This window comes from Ochotona curzoniae, unplaced genomic scaffold, assembly GCF_017591425.1.
Source record: "Ochotona curzoniae isolate NIBS_2020 unplaced genomic scaffold, NIBS_Ocur_1.0 contig_3819, whole genome shotgun sequence".
NCBI lineage: Eukaryota > Metazoa > Chordata > Mammalia > Lagomorpha > Ochotonidae > Ochotona > Ochotona curzoniae.
In genome coordinates, this window is record NW_024466004.1 from 58,790,203 (window position 1) to 58,807,929 (window position 17,727).

Here is a 17,727-nt window from a genome sequence, read left to right on the forward strand (position 1 = left end):
TGATCCTGGCAGTGCTCAGGCTCCCAGGTCAGATGATCTGCCATAACCCTGTTTAGAAGCTGTCTGTGTGCTAGCAGCCCACTAAGAATGGACATCTTGTTTTGAAAATCTGTTTGAAGCTGGAGTGGTGGCAGTTTCTCTCTGACTCACAATGAGAGCCATGAAAAGACCAGAGGGCTTTTCAAAGGTTTATGGAAAATGTCTATTATGAGAAAAAACGAGGCAGGGGCTCCAAGTTGTCCTGTTGGCAGCAAAGTCAACATAGTTTTAATTTCATTTCCATCAACTTCCAGGAGCCCCCTCCTGTGACATCTCCTTGTAAAAAGGAAAAACAAACTTTTGTAACTTGGAGTTGCTGGTAACAGCTCCCTGTTTGGAGGTAACAACAGATTGGACGATAGAATCACTTAATCCCTGAATTCGAGTTACTCATGGCCCATACCCCACGCCATGGGGTAAACCCCTAAATCCTGTTTCATTCTCAGGAGGTGGCTCAGACCCGCCTCTGGAGAACCAAGATACGCCTGAATGATCACGTGAGGTAACATGGGCCAGGCAGGTACCAACAGCCCAGCTGCCGGCCCTGTGATGCTGCTGGCAGCCCAGGCGAGCCAACATCAGGTTTTTCACAAACAGCCCTTTTGATAACACTGATTACATTTCCCTCGATACAGCCCTGGGCTGATTGAGCAACAGCCAGCTTCTCTGGGTAACAAAGAGGAGGGGAAAGTAATCCAAACACAGGTTTTATTATAAAAACCAGGGAGTGAGAGAAGGATGTTTATTCTGTAAGATAACACACCTGCTCAGCCCGGGAGGCTCATTTCCATCAGTTGCCATGGCAAACTCGTTATACTTCAAGGCCATGTGGCTTTGTTTCCTTTCGGGATCTGGTCCTCGTCCTACCTTTTCTAGCAACTCCAACACAATGACTGGGCAGCCAGAGACTGCCTAATTGATTTCTCCTTCTCTCTCCCAACAGTTCCCATTTGTTGGGCACAGGCTGCAGTCTGCCCTCTCCTTTGAACTCCCAGGTTTAACCGTGAAGGCACGCTTCGGAGAGCCATCCTCATTAACATTCCAGGTCCCTCTCAACTCACCAGCCAGCTCGATCAGCAAGCCCAGAGCATCAATGCCTCCTTCCTTCCAGTTTCACAAACGAATGGCTCAGTGCCATGTTTTGCTGCCGATCCAGGTGCCCAGGCCGACATGGTAGGCTAAGAAGCAAGCGGGAGAGACTAAAAATAGATTAGCAGTTTTGGACGCATACCAGAACAGCTACTTCATCTCAACTTGCTTTGCTCACAAAGCCTAATGGGATGATGCATCAGGCACGAGTTCCCCACGCACACTCTCCCTCACTCTGCCTCCCTCCACAGCTGCTGGCTACCATCAGTACCTTCCTTGTGAAAGGAGCTGGGGGAGGTTAAGTGCGGGACAAGAAATGAAGTCTTCAGGCTTTTGGTTTACAAGCCTTGGGGGATGGGAAGGGAGGGGTGGTGGCAGGGTGTGGCAAGCCCTCCTGCCACAGAATTCCTAGAAAAGAGCAAGCAACCCCAGAACAGGATCACCTTTGCCGGGGTACACTCTGGACTAAGACTGTCATTGTTTAGCAAGGATTCAAATATCACTTCTTAGTCATGCAAATGCACCTGCCCCACACCCATATACATAGGTTCTCTGAGAAGTAAAGTCAACAATTAACCCCACACACACCACCACACACACACCCAGGGCTATGCCTGTTGTGAGACTGGTCACTAGGACTTGTTCACAGCTAAGTGGGAAGCACATGGCTGCCCCAGGGCTGCAAAAGCCACCCACCTCCTGTGGTTCTGAAAGTGTTTTCTAGCAGAAAATGGAACAAGTCAGGATGAAGTTAACAACCTGCTGTCCTGCCTGGTCACAAGGCCTTCCGGAATGCCAATTGTAATTGGTTGAGCAAGACCACCGCTGCCCCTACCACCAGGCAGCTGATCCCTTGTTACAAAGTGGATACTCCACCAGCAATTTGCACACTCCCTACCCACTCCCTGACCTAGAGAAGGGGAACCACAACGCAAAACTTTTTTATAGCTCCCTCTCTGCATTGGGCACTGCCACTTTTTCTGGACTTGGAAGTGAGTGCATCCAGTGCAATGGCTCAGTGGCTAAATCCTCACTTTGTTTGCACTGGAATCCCATATGGGCATTGGTTCGTGGGCTGTTCCACTTTCTATCCAGCTCTCTGCTGTGGCCTGGGAAAGCAGTCGAGGACGGCCCAATGCCTTGGGACCCTGCACCTGTGTGGGAAACTCAGAAGAAGCTCCTAGTTCCTGACTTTGGATTGTCTCAGCTCTGGCTATTGCAGGCTCTTGTATTTCTCCTTTCTTCTGTAAATCTGCTTTTCCAATAAAAATAAATGAATATTAAAAAAAAAAAAAAGGTGTGTGTGTGAGAGAGAGAGACTAACAGAAAGATAGAGATGACTATCACAGTGTTTGAAGCTAAAAACTCTTTTTTTCCCATTGTCGATGTTTTAGGCATTGGCCAGATAAAACCAATAGCAGATTTTTGCCTGCAAGCTTCAGGAAGGTGTCAGGAGCTTTGAAATTGTACCTTGGCTTCTTATAGTACCTACAAAGCACTTGAAGAAAACTCATACCCTATAAAGGCACGGCAATAATTAATCCCCCAAAGAATTTCCCACAGAGCAAGTTGCAACCTGATCCATGAGTCCTCTGCTCCCAGCAGACAGCATGTCTTCCCTGGCCTGCCTCAGGGGGGATCCTGGGTCATTTCTTGAGCAGACCTACCATCAGAAGCCAGGAAATCAGGGTGGGTGGGTACATTCTGCACAATGGTTAGCCCTTCCCTTGGAATACCAGCATCATGTATCAAAGTGCCTAGGGTTGAGTCCAGCTTCTTGCCCCTTGTGCACCCTGGGAGGCAGCAGATGATGGCTTTGGCTTTGGGTCTGTGCCACTCACCTGGGAGACACAGATGAAGCACATGGCTCCTGACTTTTTCTCTTGGCCCAGTCTCAGCTATTGATGGTATTTGGTGAATGAACCAGCAGATGGATGATCTCTGTAGGCCTGTAACCTTCTCTGTGCCTTTGCCATAAAAAAAGGGGGGCAGGAGGAGGGGAAGGTGGAGGAAGAAAAAGCCAGAAAGTTTTGTGGGCTCACCAACTAGACATCTGCAACTAAACATTTGCAAGCTGGGAAGCTGGAAATCTAGATTCCGGCTCTGGGGTGAATCTTGACAAGCCTCAGGCTCTCTTCATGTTTAAAGCAAAGTCACTGGGTTCTATGATTCCCGGAATCTCTTTCAGTCTGAAAATTCCTTAGCAGAAATCAACAGTGTGAAAAAAAGCTGTCAATTTTGGTGCATTCCCCCTACTCCTGTCCCGATCTTGTTTTTGTTGCCTGCCTGCTTGCTGTGGACTCACGCAGGACTGTTGATCTTGAAAAGAGGATGAGAGGGTTGGCTTCTTTGTGGGAGGTTCCCATGGTGCCACCTTCCTTCCTTCCCTTTTCATTTAGTACCAGGAGGCGGCTCTTGCCAGATTCTTCCTGGTTCATGAACAAGAGACAGAAAAATCCAATGTTTTTGAAGACCCTTTCTGGACCATTCCCAACAATCACAAGACTTGGCAGGCCTTTTGGCAAAGGTGGTGGTGACAGGCTGGTGTCTGGCAAAGTAGATGAGGTGATTGACAAAATGGCCTCACAGAGGAACATCCCAAAACAAGGGTAGAATGTTCAACACTGAGAGCTTGCATCCCTTCCGTGTGACAGAACCGCAAGGATTTCTCCGTCTCTAAAGAGGATATTGACTTAGTAGGAAGCAAAGGCAAAAGTATGGGCATCAATAATTTTTCTGAGCCCTGGGCTGAGAACCAGCTGGTCTAATACTCCAACTGTAGCTGTATACTGAGAAGTCTTTGAACAACATAAAAGTCAAATTAAGCAGGCATGCATTTTGCAACCACTAAAGTTAAGAATCACATTAAATCACCAAATATTGACTCTGCATTCTCAAATAACCTTTTGAGGGAAATAAGTTATCTTTTTTTTTTTTTGCCAAGTCAGATCTATCCGACTTCTAGCTCCAAAATATCTACAAATGAATGTATGTGAGCCCCAGGGTCACATCTGGATGTTCCAAGTGCTAATCAGAATGTCAGTGCTCTAAAAGAGTTGTTAAACTCTCTTTGATGTTGGTGGTCATCAGATTTCACAGAAACTTCAGAGACAGAGCTGTCATCACTTGGCCAGGTGGCTTTGTCCGGCTGTGTGTGTGTGTGTTTCTTTACTACTTGCTGCAGCACTTTAATGACTATTCGTTCAATGCCAAGGATATTTCTTGTCCACCACTTGGGGTAAGGAAAGGGCAGAAAGCACAAGAGGTTAAGAGTTCAGCTCAGGTCTCTAAAGAGAGGGTGGGGGTCACAGCAACACATTACTGTATCCCTGCCAACTCGAAACATTTCAGAATAGAAAGTGCTGACATCAGGCCTGTTGCAATAGCCTAGTGGCTAAATCCTCACCTTGCATGTGCTGGGATCCCATATGGGTGCCAGTTCGTGTCTCAGCTGCACCACGTCCCTTCCAGCTCCCTGCTTGTGCTTTGGGAAGGCAGTAGAGGATGGGCCCAAGGCCTTGGGACCCTGCACTCTTATGGGAGACCTAGAAGAAGCTCCTGGCTTCGGATTGGCTTAACTCCATCTGTTGTGGCCACTTGAGGAATGAATCAGAGGATGAAAGATCTTTTCTCTTTGTGTCTCCTTTTCTCTGTTTAGCTGATTTTCCAATAAAAAGAAATAAATCATAAAAAAAAAGAAATTGCTGGTGTCATTTTATTTATTTATCTTGGGAGAATCATTCATGTTGGTACCACCTCAAATAAAAAGTAAAAGTAACACTGAGTCAATCAAGAAGTCAGACCTCTCAAAAACTCACACGAACACTATGAACTAAAGGTCCTTGTCACAAAATCTTACCCTTGAGTACTTACACCAGTTTGCTTCTGTTAGTTTTTTTCTCAACAACAATGTTCATTGCCCAGCAGACATCAAAGTTATACAGTAGGGCCTGGCCCGGTAGCCTAGCAGCTAAAATCCTTGCCTTGCACATGCCAGGATCCCAAATGGCTGCCAGTTCTAATCCCAGTGACCCTGCTTTCCCATCCAGCTCCCTGCCTGTGGCCCGGGAAAGCAGTCGAGGACGGCCCAAAGCTTTGGCACCCTGCACTATGTGGGAGACCTAAAAGAGGCTCCTGGCTCCGGGTTCCTGGCTTTGGATCAACTCAGCTCTGGCCATTGCAGTCACTTGAGGAGTGCTTCAATGGACAGATCTTCCTCTCTGTCTCTCTTCCTCTCTGTGTATCTGACTTTCCAATAAAAATAAATGAATCTTTTAAAAAGGTTATCCACTAAATGAAACTAGCGTTATTGTTGTGATTCATTATTGATGTTTTCTAGTTATGGTTGACAAATTGTTGTCCTTTCCCTATGGTTTCAGATAAGGGTTGAACTCTCATAGCCAAGCTGAACCCTAACAGGTTAGGTTGACAGGTAAGAGGACCAATAGCTCTCAACCCTAGAGTTGAGCCCCAAACACCAGGCTGTAATGATGCTATCCCCATCTCGTTCTCTCATTTACTTAGATTTTCACTAACATATATATCCATGTGTAGACACTCCAATTTTGGAACAAAGTTAACTAAGGTTATTAATAAATGCATACAAGATATAAATGTGTATTAATTTTGGGAACAGGCATCCATATGTATTCATATCTCCTAAAGTATTACTCTGAAAATAAAGAAGAAAACGTCTGTTACAAAATTTAAATTCATTCTTTGGTGGAAATACTTCTAAAAATTGAAAACCCAGTCATTCCTCGGAAGAGTATTTGGAACCTAGGTTCCAGACCACAAACCTTGGAGGGTCCTCGGAGATACTTTGTCTAGGTCACCGTGTGAGTGTGGCCCTGCCCCGAATCCCAGAAAAGGGTGACTGGCTCATGTTCAGTAGTGGTAGATCTACCAGTATAACACAGGACACACCGCCACTCACCCTAAGCCACGTTTCCAGTCCTGCATTATTAGCCTTCCGTTACTCCATACACATTCACAAATACCTGTACATACAGAAGCAGACTTGAAGAACCATAACCTAGTGCTGGCATGTGGTGCAGTATCCCATAGCAGAGCTCCAGTGCAAGTCCTGGCAGCTCCTCTTCCCATCCAGCTCCCTGGTATAATGAGCCTGGCATGGCAAAGGATTCCCATCCACACGGGATGCCAGGATGGAATTCCTGGCTCCTGGCTTCAGCCCGGCCTAGATGGAGAATGAATCAGCACATGGAAAATGTTTGTTTTGGGCCTGGCGCGGTGGCGCAAGTGGTTAAGGTCCTCGCCTTGCACGCCCAGGATCCCATATGGGCACTGGTTCTAATCCTAGCAGCCCCGCTTCCCTTCCAGCTCCCTGCCTGTGGCCCAGGAAAGCAGTCTAGGACGGCCCAAAGCTTTGGGACCCTGCACCCGCGTGGGAGACCCGGAAGAGCCTCCTGGCTTTGGATCGGCATAGCATTGGCCGTTGCGCTCACTTGGGGAGTGAATCATTGAATGGAAGATCTTCCTCTCTGTCTCTCCTCTCTGTATATCCGCCTTTCCAATGAAAAAAATAATAAAAATAAATCTTTAAAACAAAAAAGAAAATGTTTGTTTCTCTGTTTCTCCCTTTCTGTCTTTAAATGTCTTTCTTTCCCTTCCTTCCTTGCTTTATTCTTTCCTTCCCTCCTTTCTTTTTCTTTTTTTCCTTTCCCTCTTCCTTCCTTCCCTTCCTTGATTCTTTCCATATGAATAAATAAAATGGCATCAGTAATTTCTTTTTTATAAATCATTTATTTTTATTGGAAAGTCAGATATACAGAGAAAGGGAGACACAAAGAGAAAAATCTTCCTTCCTTCCTTCCTTCCTTCCTTCCTTCCTTCCTTTCTTCCTTCCTTCCTTCCTTCCTTCTTTATTTCCTTCCTCCCTCCCTCCCTCCCTCCCTTCCTTCCTCCTTTCTTTCCTTAACCATAAGCTAGGACTGATTATGTTACATAACTGATCAGGGTGAGAAGGGTTAAGGATCAAGGGATAGTGGGTGAGACTACTGTTTACACGTTTTCTTTCTCTTCTTCCTGTATATGGGGGAGAGGAGGATACAAGAGGAGAAACCATGCCCAGCCTCCCAACCATTGCATTACCCAGGAGTCGGGGAACTGCCACCCAATGTCATCCCAGAATCCCTATTGTGGAGTATTTTTTGAGGGTTCTGCTCATGTGATTTCCAAGATTGATTGGCCCAAGTCTACCTGTGAGTCTCCACTGTCCCAGAAATCTGCTGTGAAGCTGCACTCTACTCGATCAGTTTGTTCTGCCCTCCATCCTCAGCAAACCAATAGGTGCTGCAGCCCAGCCCTGCCCTGCCCAACATACGCTCGCCCTTCACCTACCACAGAGGGGTGGCTGCTCCACTTTTAATCCTGCTCCCTGCTAATGTTCCAGTGTGGGAGACCAGAAGAAACTCATGGTTTTGCCTGGCCCAGTCCCAGTTGTTGAAGCCATTTGGGTAGTGAACCAGCAGATGCAAAATATCTGTGTCTGTCTCCCCATGTACCTCTACCTTTCAAATAATACTTTGAAATAATGTTTACTGCAGGGGCTAGTATTGTGACACAGCCATAATGGAGTGACTGGTTTGAGTTCCAGCTGTTCCATTCCTGCTTGAACTCCCTACTAATGTGCCTGGGAAAGCAACAGAAGATGGCCCAAGGTCCTGAGTGCTGGCCGTCATGGAACACTCAGATGGATTTCTATGCTTCTGGCTTCTAACTGGCCCAACCTCAGGCACTGTGGGCATTTGCTGAGTGAACCAACATATGGAAGATACTCTCTCTTTCCTTCCCTCTCAGTCACTCTGCCTTTCAAATAAACAAATCTCTGAAAAATCCAAAAACCAAACCCAAACAAAAATCTCAGAAATCATGGCAAAGGAATGAAGGTGGGAAATGTTCCCTAAAATTAAAAACAAAAACATAACTTTCATGGTTATGTGAAAAGGGGTTATTTAACCATCTGGCTTGCATGTTTTGATTCAGTCACCTGTCACATTTATCTAATAGTACACTAAGCAGCCTTGTTGAGTGGCAGGAAACAAGGGCTCACCTGATTGCAGAGTTAGTTGGTATCTATTTCCTTGAAGAGAAGGGAAACACACTCTCAGAAAAGAGTAAACATTGTTTTATTTGTTCAGGATTCAGTTGGGTCTGAGGACACACAGGCATCTGGCTAACTCCTAAGAGGAGCTTGTAAAGATAGGAGGAAAGTGCTGCTCGTGGTTTACACTGCTTGGCAACATCCCTTACTGTGAGGAAGAACCAGTTAGACACTGGCCACTGCACAGAGTTCAGCAGCCACAGCCTCCGCCTGTGCAGGTGCCAGGAGGCAGGTGCTTAATGGAAGGACTGAGAAACAGCCTGCCGTCAGCGCCTCTTCCACTGCCCCCTGCCACCTGCCACCTGCCACCGACTGGCCTCACCTACCAAGGTGGTGGGGTACAACAGGGCCCCAAGCCTGGCAGGGCCCGGGGGCTGGACAGTGTCAGTCACAAGGGCACCACTTGAAGGGTAGGCAGAGGCCCTCGGGGAGGGGCCACATACTCCTCCTCTCGGAGCAGCCGCAGCAGGATGTTCTTCTTATTCTTGGGCCAGCTGTAGACGTGCGTGTTCTGAAGCCAGGTAGGTACGTGCTCCTGTGGACAGACAGCAAACAGAAGCGGACATGAGAGAAAGGAAAAACCTGGATTACAGGTCGCAGGCCCGTCTCCCACACATCTCCTCGGTCTCATCTCCACGGCTGTTTCCCACACAACCATTCCCTTCTTCCCCTCATCCACCCCTCCCCCGGTCCTGCACTGTTTTTGGCTGTTGGAAGGGTTTAGTGTAGAAAGCGCTCTTGGCTTCAGGTGCAAGCTATAGTGCTCATTATGGAAACCACATGTGCACAAGCATTTTCTGCCAGTCTCCTAGGCTACCTGCCCGTTGCATTTCAACGTGCTTTTCATCACCTCACATGAAAGAGGTGGAATGGAGGTCATGCAGAGTGATGCAAATTCCCCTGAGGCTGGGGAGGGGAGTGTATGTCTGCCAAGGCTGTGGGCTTCAGCAGATTCATTCCCCTTTCCTCCAGCCCCAGGTTGGGATTGCAGGGGGAGGAGACCAGAAGACCCGTGTCCAGGCAAGGCAGCAATTGTAAGCTTGTGATTCTGTGGCAGGGAGTGGGGTGGGAATGTGTGTATGGAGGGGTGGGGGTTGGGTGTGTGGATTCAGGCCACCCTTAGGGATTGAGTATCAGTGGTGGGGCAGGTGTTTGGCACAGTGGGTAGGACATTACTTGGGGTGCTGACATTCTGTATCCAAGGTCCGGGGTTCGAGCCCTACTCTGCTCCCAATTCTTCCTTCCTGCTAAGGCACACATCGGGAGGCCGTAGGTGAGATGGTTCAGGTAGTTCACTGTCACCCATAGGGGGGATTTGCATTAGGTCACAGTTTCTAGCTTCAGCGTGGCCTTCTCCCAGCGGTTGTAAACATCTGGAGACAGGACAGGCAGATGGGGGCTCTGTTTGCCTCTCTACCTTTCAACTAAAGAAAGCCAAAACTATTTGAGATGTAGCTAATAAGTAGCACAGATAGTGTATTCAACAGTAAGTGAGCACAAAAAATAGAAGAGATCGGGAGTGCTTAGGAAAACGGACAAAGATCTAAAAACAGTGTGTGGGGAGATAAGCTTTGTGGTTCTTGGTCCAGGCAGATAGAAGCATCAGTGCAAATACCCTGTGGCTGGGAGTGTGCTGGGCCTACTCTAATGCCAGGAGACCCGAGTGGCTGGAGCAGAGTATGTGAGACTGGGCAGGTGAGGTGTGGAAGTAGACAGGACCTGGTGGGCCACTGAAGGCCTACCCTTGTTTTTTTTTTTTTTTTTGCTTTGAGATGAACTCCTTCGGGGATGAAAAGAGAGTTTAGAAGCAGTACCTAATTGCAAATTAGGCCCCATGCTTGAGGATCCCCAAGTGAAAAAGACAGTAGCTGCCAAGCAGGGGGTGAGAAACAGGTTAGGATGCAAGCAAAATGTAAGGAGAGGACTTTCTAGACTATGATGTACCTTGACGCCAGGAAGTGCGGGAGGCCTGTCCTGAGCAAGGCGATTAGGATCACCTGGAGGGGATTTACAAACTGTCGAGGAACCAGGGGAAAGCTGGTCTGTTTTTTATAACACCACGCTCCAGTAATTCTCAACAATTATCCCCAGAGGCTCACCTCCCCCACAACAGCATGCCACTACCTCAAGGTACCAGAACGAAGAGCTCTCGAGAGAGGGACAACAATACCTCCTGGTACCTAAATGGGAACGAAAGCTCCGGGGAGGCAGAGAGATGGGATGGTAAAATCAGCGGGAGTTCACGAGGCAGGCAAGTCAGAGGAAGATTTGGCAAGCAGAGGAAAGAGAAAGGGCAAAGATGTTGAGGCAGGAAACAACATGGAGGGTGTGAGGGCAACCCAGCATGGCCCCAACATAAAGCTCCTGTACCCAGAGGGCTACGAGAGAAGACTGTGCTCGCATGTCATGCTCAGAAAGGTGGACGTGAGCCTGTAGTCAGGGGAAAACAGCACCAAGCTTTTTAAGCTGGAAAGAGCTGTTCAACATTTTGGAGCAGAAAGCAGCGAGTCCAAGGGCAGAGTGGAGCCAGCAGACCATGAAGAAGACTCCTTGGCTGATGAGAGCAATGAGACCCTAAGCAAGGGAGCAAGGGAGAGGGGAAGTTGTCCTGGTGTGTAGGCTGTGCTGTGCAACCACTCACGTAGGTTGGACCCACATTCATCCAGGACAGAGGTCTCAATGCAGCCCTGACACGTAGGGGTCCTCCAGGGAGGAGGGGGCCTTAGCTCAGGGCGCTGGGGTCTGCTTCACAAGATATTTACTCCATCACAACTTCCACTTCCCAGCTGAGAGCTTTGGCCCCTGTGGTTCTGCTCCCCCATTCTCCAAACCTGCCCGCACATGTTTTCTGGTGTGAAAACCTTTGTCTGAACCCCAGTAAAGTTCATTTTGGGTACTGCAGAGACTTAATGCCTTCAGCTATGGCTGGGAGAACCAAACCGTGTGTAGCCAAATGCCTTCAGGAAACAGCCAGCCAAAAAATACACATAGCCTGACTTGTGTCCAAGAGATAAGGCATATCAAAAGAATGGTCTCCTTTTCTTCATGAGTTTAAAACACAAACTACTTCTTTGTGTGCAGTGGCCGCTGGAGCAATTAGGACAGTGTGATGCCATCAGATAACAGTTTGAGACTTTGCTGCTTTGTGTTGCTGAACCACAGGGTACACCTGTTGATCTTTCTAGTAACATTGTTATCTCTCAGGTTTTACAAAGGGTTCAGCAGATTTTCCACTTACGAAGACCGAAGACTGAATTATGTATTTGTGGCTTGTTTGTGTTTACCTTCTTAGCGTTTGGGAAGAGCACAGGGATGAATCTGAAATTCATGCTTCCTTGTTTTATAAACTCAATCTGCATCTGAAATCAGATAAATACAAAGGTTTCAGGACTGAGGACAGGTACCATCGGCTCCCCATTCCCTGACCAGGCCACACAGTATCTCCATTCTGATTTTTGTATTTGGGTGTCACTTGTTTCTGTTAAGCCGGCTTTCACCTTCCTCGTCTCTGCCATTCACTCATTTATGGTCTACTAAGGTCACCTCTGCACCAGCCTTTGGATTTGAAGGATTTGGATGCCCTCCAGGATTTGCTGGAGCTGGCTGGAATTGGCCCACAGGGGCCAGCTGTGTGCATCTCTTTCCAATTTGGTGTTCAGGGGCTTCATGTTGGTAACCTGAAATTGGCCAGTATAACAGCATTTGTACCATGGAAATGGGTGAATGTTACGAATTAAAAAAAATTCAAGAGGCAGAAACAGAACAGGTTGGTTCATTCCCCAAATGCCCATATGACTGGGACTGGAGTAGGAACTGAAGTTGAGAGCCAGGAAACGTGATGTAAATCTCCCACTGGCGTGGCAGGGACCCAACTGCTTGAGCCATTCCTTGTTGCTCCCTAGGTCTGAATGGGCAGCAGTTGGTACTAGGAATCAAACTCAGACACTCTGCTACAGGTTTACCAGCAGGCCGAACACCCTCAAATCTGGATTTCTATTTTATCATCATAATCATTATTATTTTGGAGAGGCAATTTGATGAGACAGTAGTTATCCTCTCAAAGCCAGCATTGCAGTGAGCAGGCAGAGTAAATAACTAGCCAGGGGTGGTGTTAGCAGCAGCAACAGCTGTTTTGGGAGCCCAAATGGGGGCCATCGAGTCTACATCTGGGATTTGAAAGGCAGTTTTAAGGGCACGGTCATTCCACCAAGGAAAGAAGCCAAGACCTGAGCAAATGGGGCGGGGGTGGGGCAGAGAAGAGAAGGATGTTTTTGGGGAAGCAAGTGTAGCAGCTGGGATTGGCTGGTGACCCATGGCAGCCAGCGCCCAGGGCAGGCAGGGCAGGGAGGTGGCAAGGCTTCTTGTGAATCACACAGTGTACAAGGATTCTAGGTTGCCCACTCCTCTTCTACTGTGGTAGCCCAAGAAGACTTAGCTGCCAAGAACTCTGCCACAGTCAGAATTTTCCATCTCAGGGGTGTGAGAATCTCCCAAAACCTGTGACCAGCACAAAGCTTTCAGCCCTATGCTGACAACAGGAGGAACTGTGCATTTTCAGTGATTCTATCTCCCAATGGAGTTTCAGAACTCAGAAGTCTTCATCATACATGGGAACAAAAACAGAAGAAAAGCACAGTGGTGATGACTGCTTTTTTTTTTTTTTTTCACAATCTACTATCGTTAATTTATTCCATTTCTGCCACGCCTTGGTGACAAGCGGTGTCCACCATAGCCCCATTGTGGGCTGGTCCTTCATGCGGCTGTGGCTGGGAGCTGGCTGCCCCCTGGGGTCTCCTCAGGCTGAGAAACCAGGGGCCGCGCACTCCTCCACCGGGCCACCTGCCCTCCTGCAGTCGCGGGGTACACAGGTCAGGTCCTCACCCGAGGGGGACGCCTAGGAGCGCGGCCGGCTTCCGCTTGGACACCGGACTCCATAGCGTCCCGGGGGCGCAGCGAACGCTCCTGGCCGGGTCGGCGCGGCTGGAGAGCAGGGGACCACGCGTCCATCACCACCCGCCGCCATGGCCGTCCGAAAGGATGACTGCTTATTGAAATCACCACGGAAATGCCTCATAAACACACACAGCCGCACCTCCACACACACACACACACACACACACACACACACACACACACACACACACACACTTATGACACACAGAGATCCTCTATAAGGCTTCTCAGATTCACCTCCCTTCGAAAATCAGAAGACAGCGCTGAAAGCATGTTTTTCAGCAATCCCAGGATTGTGGCACCCAAACCACTGATGCTACTGCAGCAGCAGACAGCAAACCCATCCTAGTACAGGAAGAGTTTGTGAGTCCACAGTCAACTAGGTTTTGGTTCTCACCTTTAGGCCACTGTGTACTGGTCAGTTGGGTTTGTTCACTGGCCTGCCCCATCTGTTCAGGGACTGGCTCAGGCACTCTGATAAGGATTACATGTGTCTCAGCCACTAGGACAATCACCCTCAGATCTGGATTTTATGTTTGTTTTGGAGAGGCACTTTGATGAGACTGTGCTTGTCTTCTCAAACAGCATTGCAGTGGGTAGGCAGAGAGTAAATAAGCAGCTAGGTGCAGTGTGGTCAGTAGAGATTCTTCCAGACAACTGGCTCTCTATGGAGCAGTTTGTTTTATGATGCAGTAACTCAGGGCTATTTATCTGTACACCCTCTGTCACAGCCATGCTCTTAATGTCCCAGGGTCCTGTGTGTGGCCTGGAGGGGGACCAGTAAGCCAGCCAGCTGGGCAGGCAGGTGCTTCCCCTCCTTCTGGGGATGAGGAAAGCCCTAAGACATCATGATCCAAGATCATGATGAGCTGGAAGACAATACACGCTTGGCTGGCAGAGTCAGGCTGCTGCCTGGGTGTGGGGGTACAGCAGCAGAGCCAGGCAGCTGTGTGAGCACTGACAGGGACCTGAAGCACTTCCCGTGCACCAGCTGTTGGGACCTGGGATAGGCAGAGCTCAGTGGACAGGGCAGCAGGCGCACTGATGCCATCCATGTACATATGGACCAAACAGATATGGACCAGAGAGCAGCCAGGACCTGTTTGCTTCCAAAGTGACATCTGTGAGGCTGGGATAGGAGGAACTTCTCTTCTTCTGCTTCCCTGAGCCCCAAACCTAGACACTCTGCTTCCATGTTGCTATAGGTTGGTTGTGGGCTTGAATGTGTGGTCTGTGCTTGGTGGACAAAGAAATAGAGCCTCTGGGCCACCTACTCCATCCAGACCACTTCTGTTCCCTGCACCCATCTCCTGTTCTCCCTTAGTGCCCCGGGTCACTATGCACTCGATGATTCACAGATGTTATTCCACTTACTTTTGGCAAGAGCACTGTGTCAGTGACCCATCTTCAGTATGTGTGTGTGTGTGTGTGGAGGGGGACACTGAGAGACATAAGCAGCTGGACACAGCCACATGAGCCTGTTAAAGAAGGATGCCAAATTTGAGCCCAGTCCGTCTGGTGCTGTAGCCTGTATCCTTCTCTTGGAGAAGGCAGGCAGACAGAGTGGGATATGGCCACATGAGTGTTCCCTCTCCTCCTGGCCCCGTTGTCCACCCTCCTGGGACTTTACCTTGATTAGCCAACAACCAAGCCAGCGAGTAACCATTTTCCAGCCTCTAGGATCCTTAGCTGTCCCAGACCTGTCTCCTCTTGTGATGGATGAGAGCATTGCGCCATACCGGTATAGGGACTCACACACACATTGGTCCCACAGGTGGACAGAGCTAGGTCCATGTCTCACACATGCAGCTGCCAAGGGAGGCGGCTGGAGTCCCTCCCCAGGCATCATGTCACCTCCAGTCCATCTCTGGCAAAGGGTGGGCTTGCATTGGGAGAGTGTGCCAAGTGCCCAGGTCCTGGGGACAGCGGATGCTGTGTCCCCTCCCCACTCACCATGCGATGGATGTACTTAGTATGTAAGCCGTGCTCATCCTCGTCCAGCTGCGATTCGGCGCCTTCCACATCCTGTTTGTATTTGGGGCTGATTGCCACGATTATCATCACTGTCTTCTGTTAATGAGAAGTGGGGGTGGGAGGAGTGGGTGGAAAGCATGTTTATGGAAGCGGAAAGTGTGGTCCATTTGGCGAAGGCAGGCTGGACAGTGGCCAGCAGTGCTGCAAGTGCTCACGGACGCCTTCACAGATGGAGGGGCCAGGCACTCTCTGCATGCAGAGTGACAGGCACGCAGCCTCTTAGGCCATACTCTGTTCTGCTTTTCCCCCTCTGCCCTCTCTGTCCGCCCTCCACTATGCAGGGCCACAGATGTGTCTGGCACATTTTCCACCAGCTTCTCGAACCCATAGGCTCATGAGAGCCAGAATCATGAAAGTGAGTCTGCACCCTTGAGAAGCAGCCCCTGTCACCCTGTCTGCCCACAGCTGGCTCCAGAGCTGCCACCCCCAGCCCACGTGGGCACTAGCGACCCTGAGGCACAAAGCAAACATCTGGCTGCAGACAAAAGGAGGAGCTGCAGCTGCTGCTGCTGCTGCAGCCCGGTGGGCTGAGACACCAGTGCCTGGCCCTGATCAATTTCTATCCTGTTTCAGCACAAAGCAGCCCAGTGGCCAGCAGGGATTCTGTTCATGGAAAACAAATCCCCGGCCAAGAGGGGGTGTCCTGGGAGCCAGACCACCAACTGGGATGGCTCTCTGGCCTCATCCTACAGGACACATGGGGATGGCTTGAAGCAGATTTCTGCAGTTCTGCTGCCTCAGCCCACTCCTGCCTTCATTTCCTCCTTTCCTAATCTGGTAAAAAAAAAAAAAGTGGTTTGTTCCGATGGTTATCAACCACCTGTGTCTGGTTTGGCTGTAATTTCCTGCCTGTGCCTGTCTGGGAGGGCGACCCCATCCTTCCTTTCCATGTCTGGGCTCAGCTTCCAGTGAGAGCAGGCCCCAGTGAATTTAGACCCAGGGGTGGGGGTGGGGTAGGGAAGGGGGATGGGGCCTGCCAGCACTTCTTTCATAAAAAAAAAAAAAATCACTTCACAAGCCACTGGGTTTCTCACCAGAAAAGAAGCCTCAGTGTTTAAGAATGTACTTACATCCCTAAGGTAACGCTCCATCCATTTGATGATATCGATGCCTCGAATTCGGTCCTCAAATATGTCGATCTGCAAGGCAAAGAAGTGGCAGGTGGCCTTCGGTGAGACCTGGGCATTCCAGACCCACAGTCAGCTGGGGATAGGGGTGGGGGTAGGTTGGTATCTGTGCAAGGGGAAGCACAAAAGTAAATCAACAAACAAAATTTTCTTCAAAGAGTGCCAATTTCAACATTGTGATTAGTAATCATTACGATGTAGTGGTACAAAAATGATCTCTGGAGCTCCATCATAATGGCTTTTAAAAATTGGAAGGACACAGGACACCACTGCCACATTGGATGTAAGCCAGCCACACACCTCAAATGCCAGATGGGTATTTTTGGTTTGAAAATTCAAAAGGCATTTACACACTTCTGGAAAGCTCAAATGGATGTGTGGCAGCTTCAGAGTGAGGTGGGGCAAGGACAGATTTGAGTTCTGCCAAACAGCCCTTGACTGGTAAGGTAAATAAAGCCTGGGCTCTCTCTGCACCTGCCTCTGTGGGGGGATAGGGGAGTCAGTTTTGCTTCTTTGGAAAATGATGAAAAGTGAATTCTTTACGGAAAGCTTGGCCTTATATCTTATTTGATTTTATGTCATGGCTACCATAGAGCTTTCTGTGTGCAGAAATGAGAAAGTGAAATATCAGTCCATATCTGTAGCCAGGAGGTTGGATTGTATAAATTGCATCTTTGTTTTTTTTTTTTTTTTTTAAGGCTTTCAGATACTACCATTTAGAAACATTTATTAAAGAGGAGGGGCTGGCATTATGGTATACTGTGTTGGGCTGCCACCTGCAACAATGGCATTCCATATGGGCACTAGCTTAAGTCCCGACTGCTTCACTTCTAATCCAGTTCTCTGCTCACGTGCCTGGGAAAGCAGAAGATGGCCCAGACAGCCAAGCCCCTGCCACCCACCTGGGAGTCCTGGATGGGGTTCCAAGCTCCTGACTTCAGCCTGGTCTGGCCCCAGCTGGTGTGAACATTTGGAAAGTTCTCTCTCCCTCTTGTAATTATGCCTCTTGCATATACAAGTAAACCTTGTAAAAAGTGGTGAACAATAAAGATTGCTTCAAATTAAAAAAAAATCCACCTAAACAATGCTAGGGTAACATTAAAAATGGACATTTCGTTGGCAAAATATTCCTCTTTATCCTCCAACATTTCTAGCCATAGGTAAGTTGCTCAGGTGTTTCCACTTACTCTCCCTGACACTGAATACCCAGAAGAGGCCTGGTAGAAGGCAAAGAAGTGATGTCATTATTTGAGAAAAGCCAGTCCTCTGAGAAGTGTCCTGAAGTATTTGACTTATCCTAAAAAAACTTGCAACGCTGTGAGCTGTGCTGTTTCTAGGAGCTGTAGGGGGATGGGAGGA

General features: G+C 48.7%; 1 protein-coding gene across 1 annotated transcript in view; it reads right to left on the minus strand.

The window, feature by feature from the left end:
* Positions 1–8,257: 8,257 nt before the first annotated feature.
* TRAF3IP2 (TRAF3 interacting protein 2) overlaps positions 8,258–17,727 on the minus strand; it is a 49,912-nt gene continuing 40,442 nt past the window's right edge. The window contains exons 7-10 of the mRNA XM_040983903.1: positions 16,312–16,380; positions 15,161–15,277; positions 11,539–11,613; positions 8,258–8,789 (exon numbers count right to left, since the gene is read on the minus strand). Coding sequence (XP_040839837.1) covers positions 8,643–8,789; positions 11,539–11,613; positions 15,161–15,277; positions 16,312–16,380 — 408 coding nt within the window. The 3' untranslated portion in view covers positions 8,258–8,642. The remainder of the gene's footprint in view (positions 8,790–11,538; positions 11,614–15,160; positions 15,278–16,311; positions 16,381–17,727) is intronic.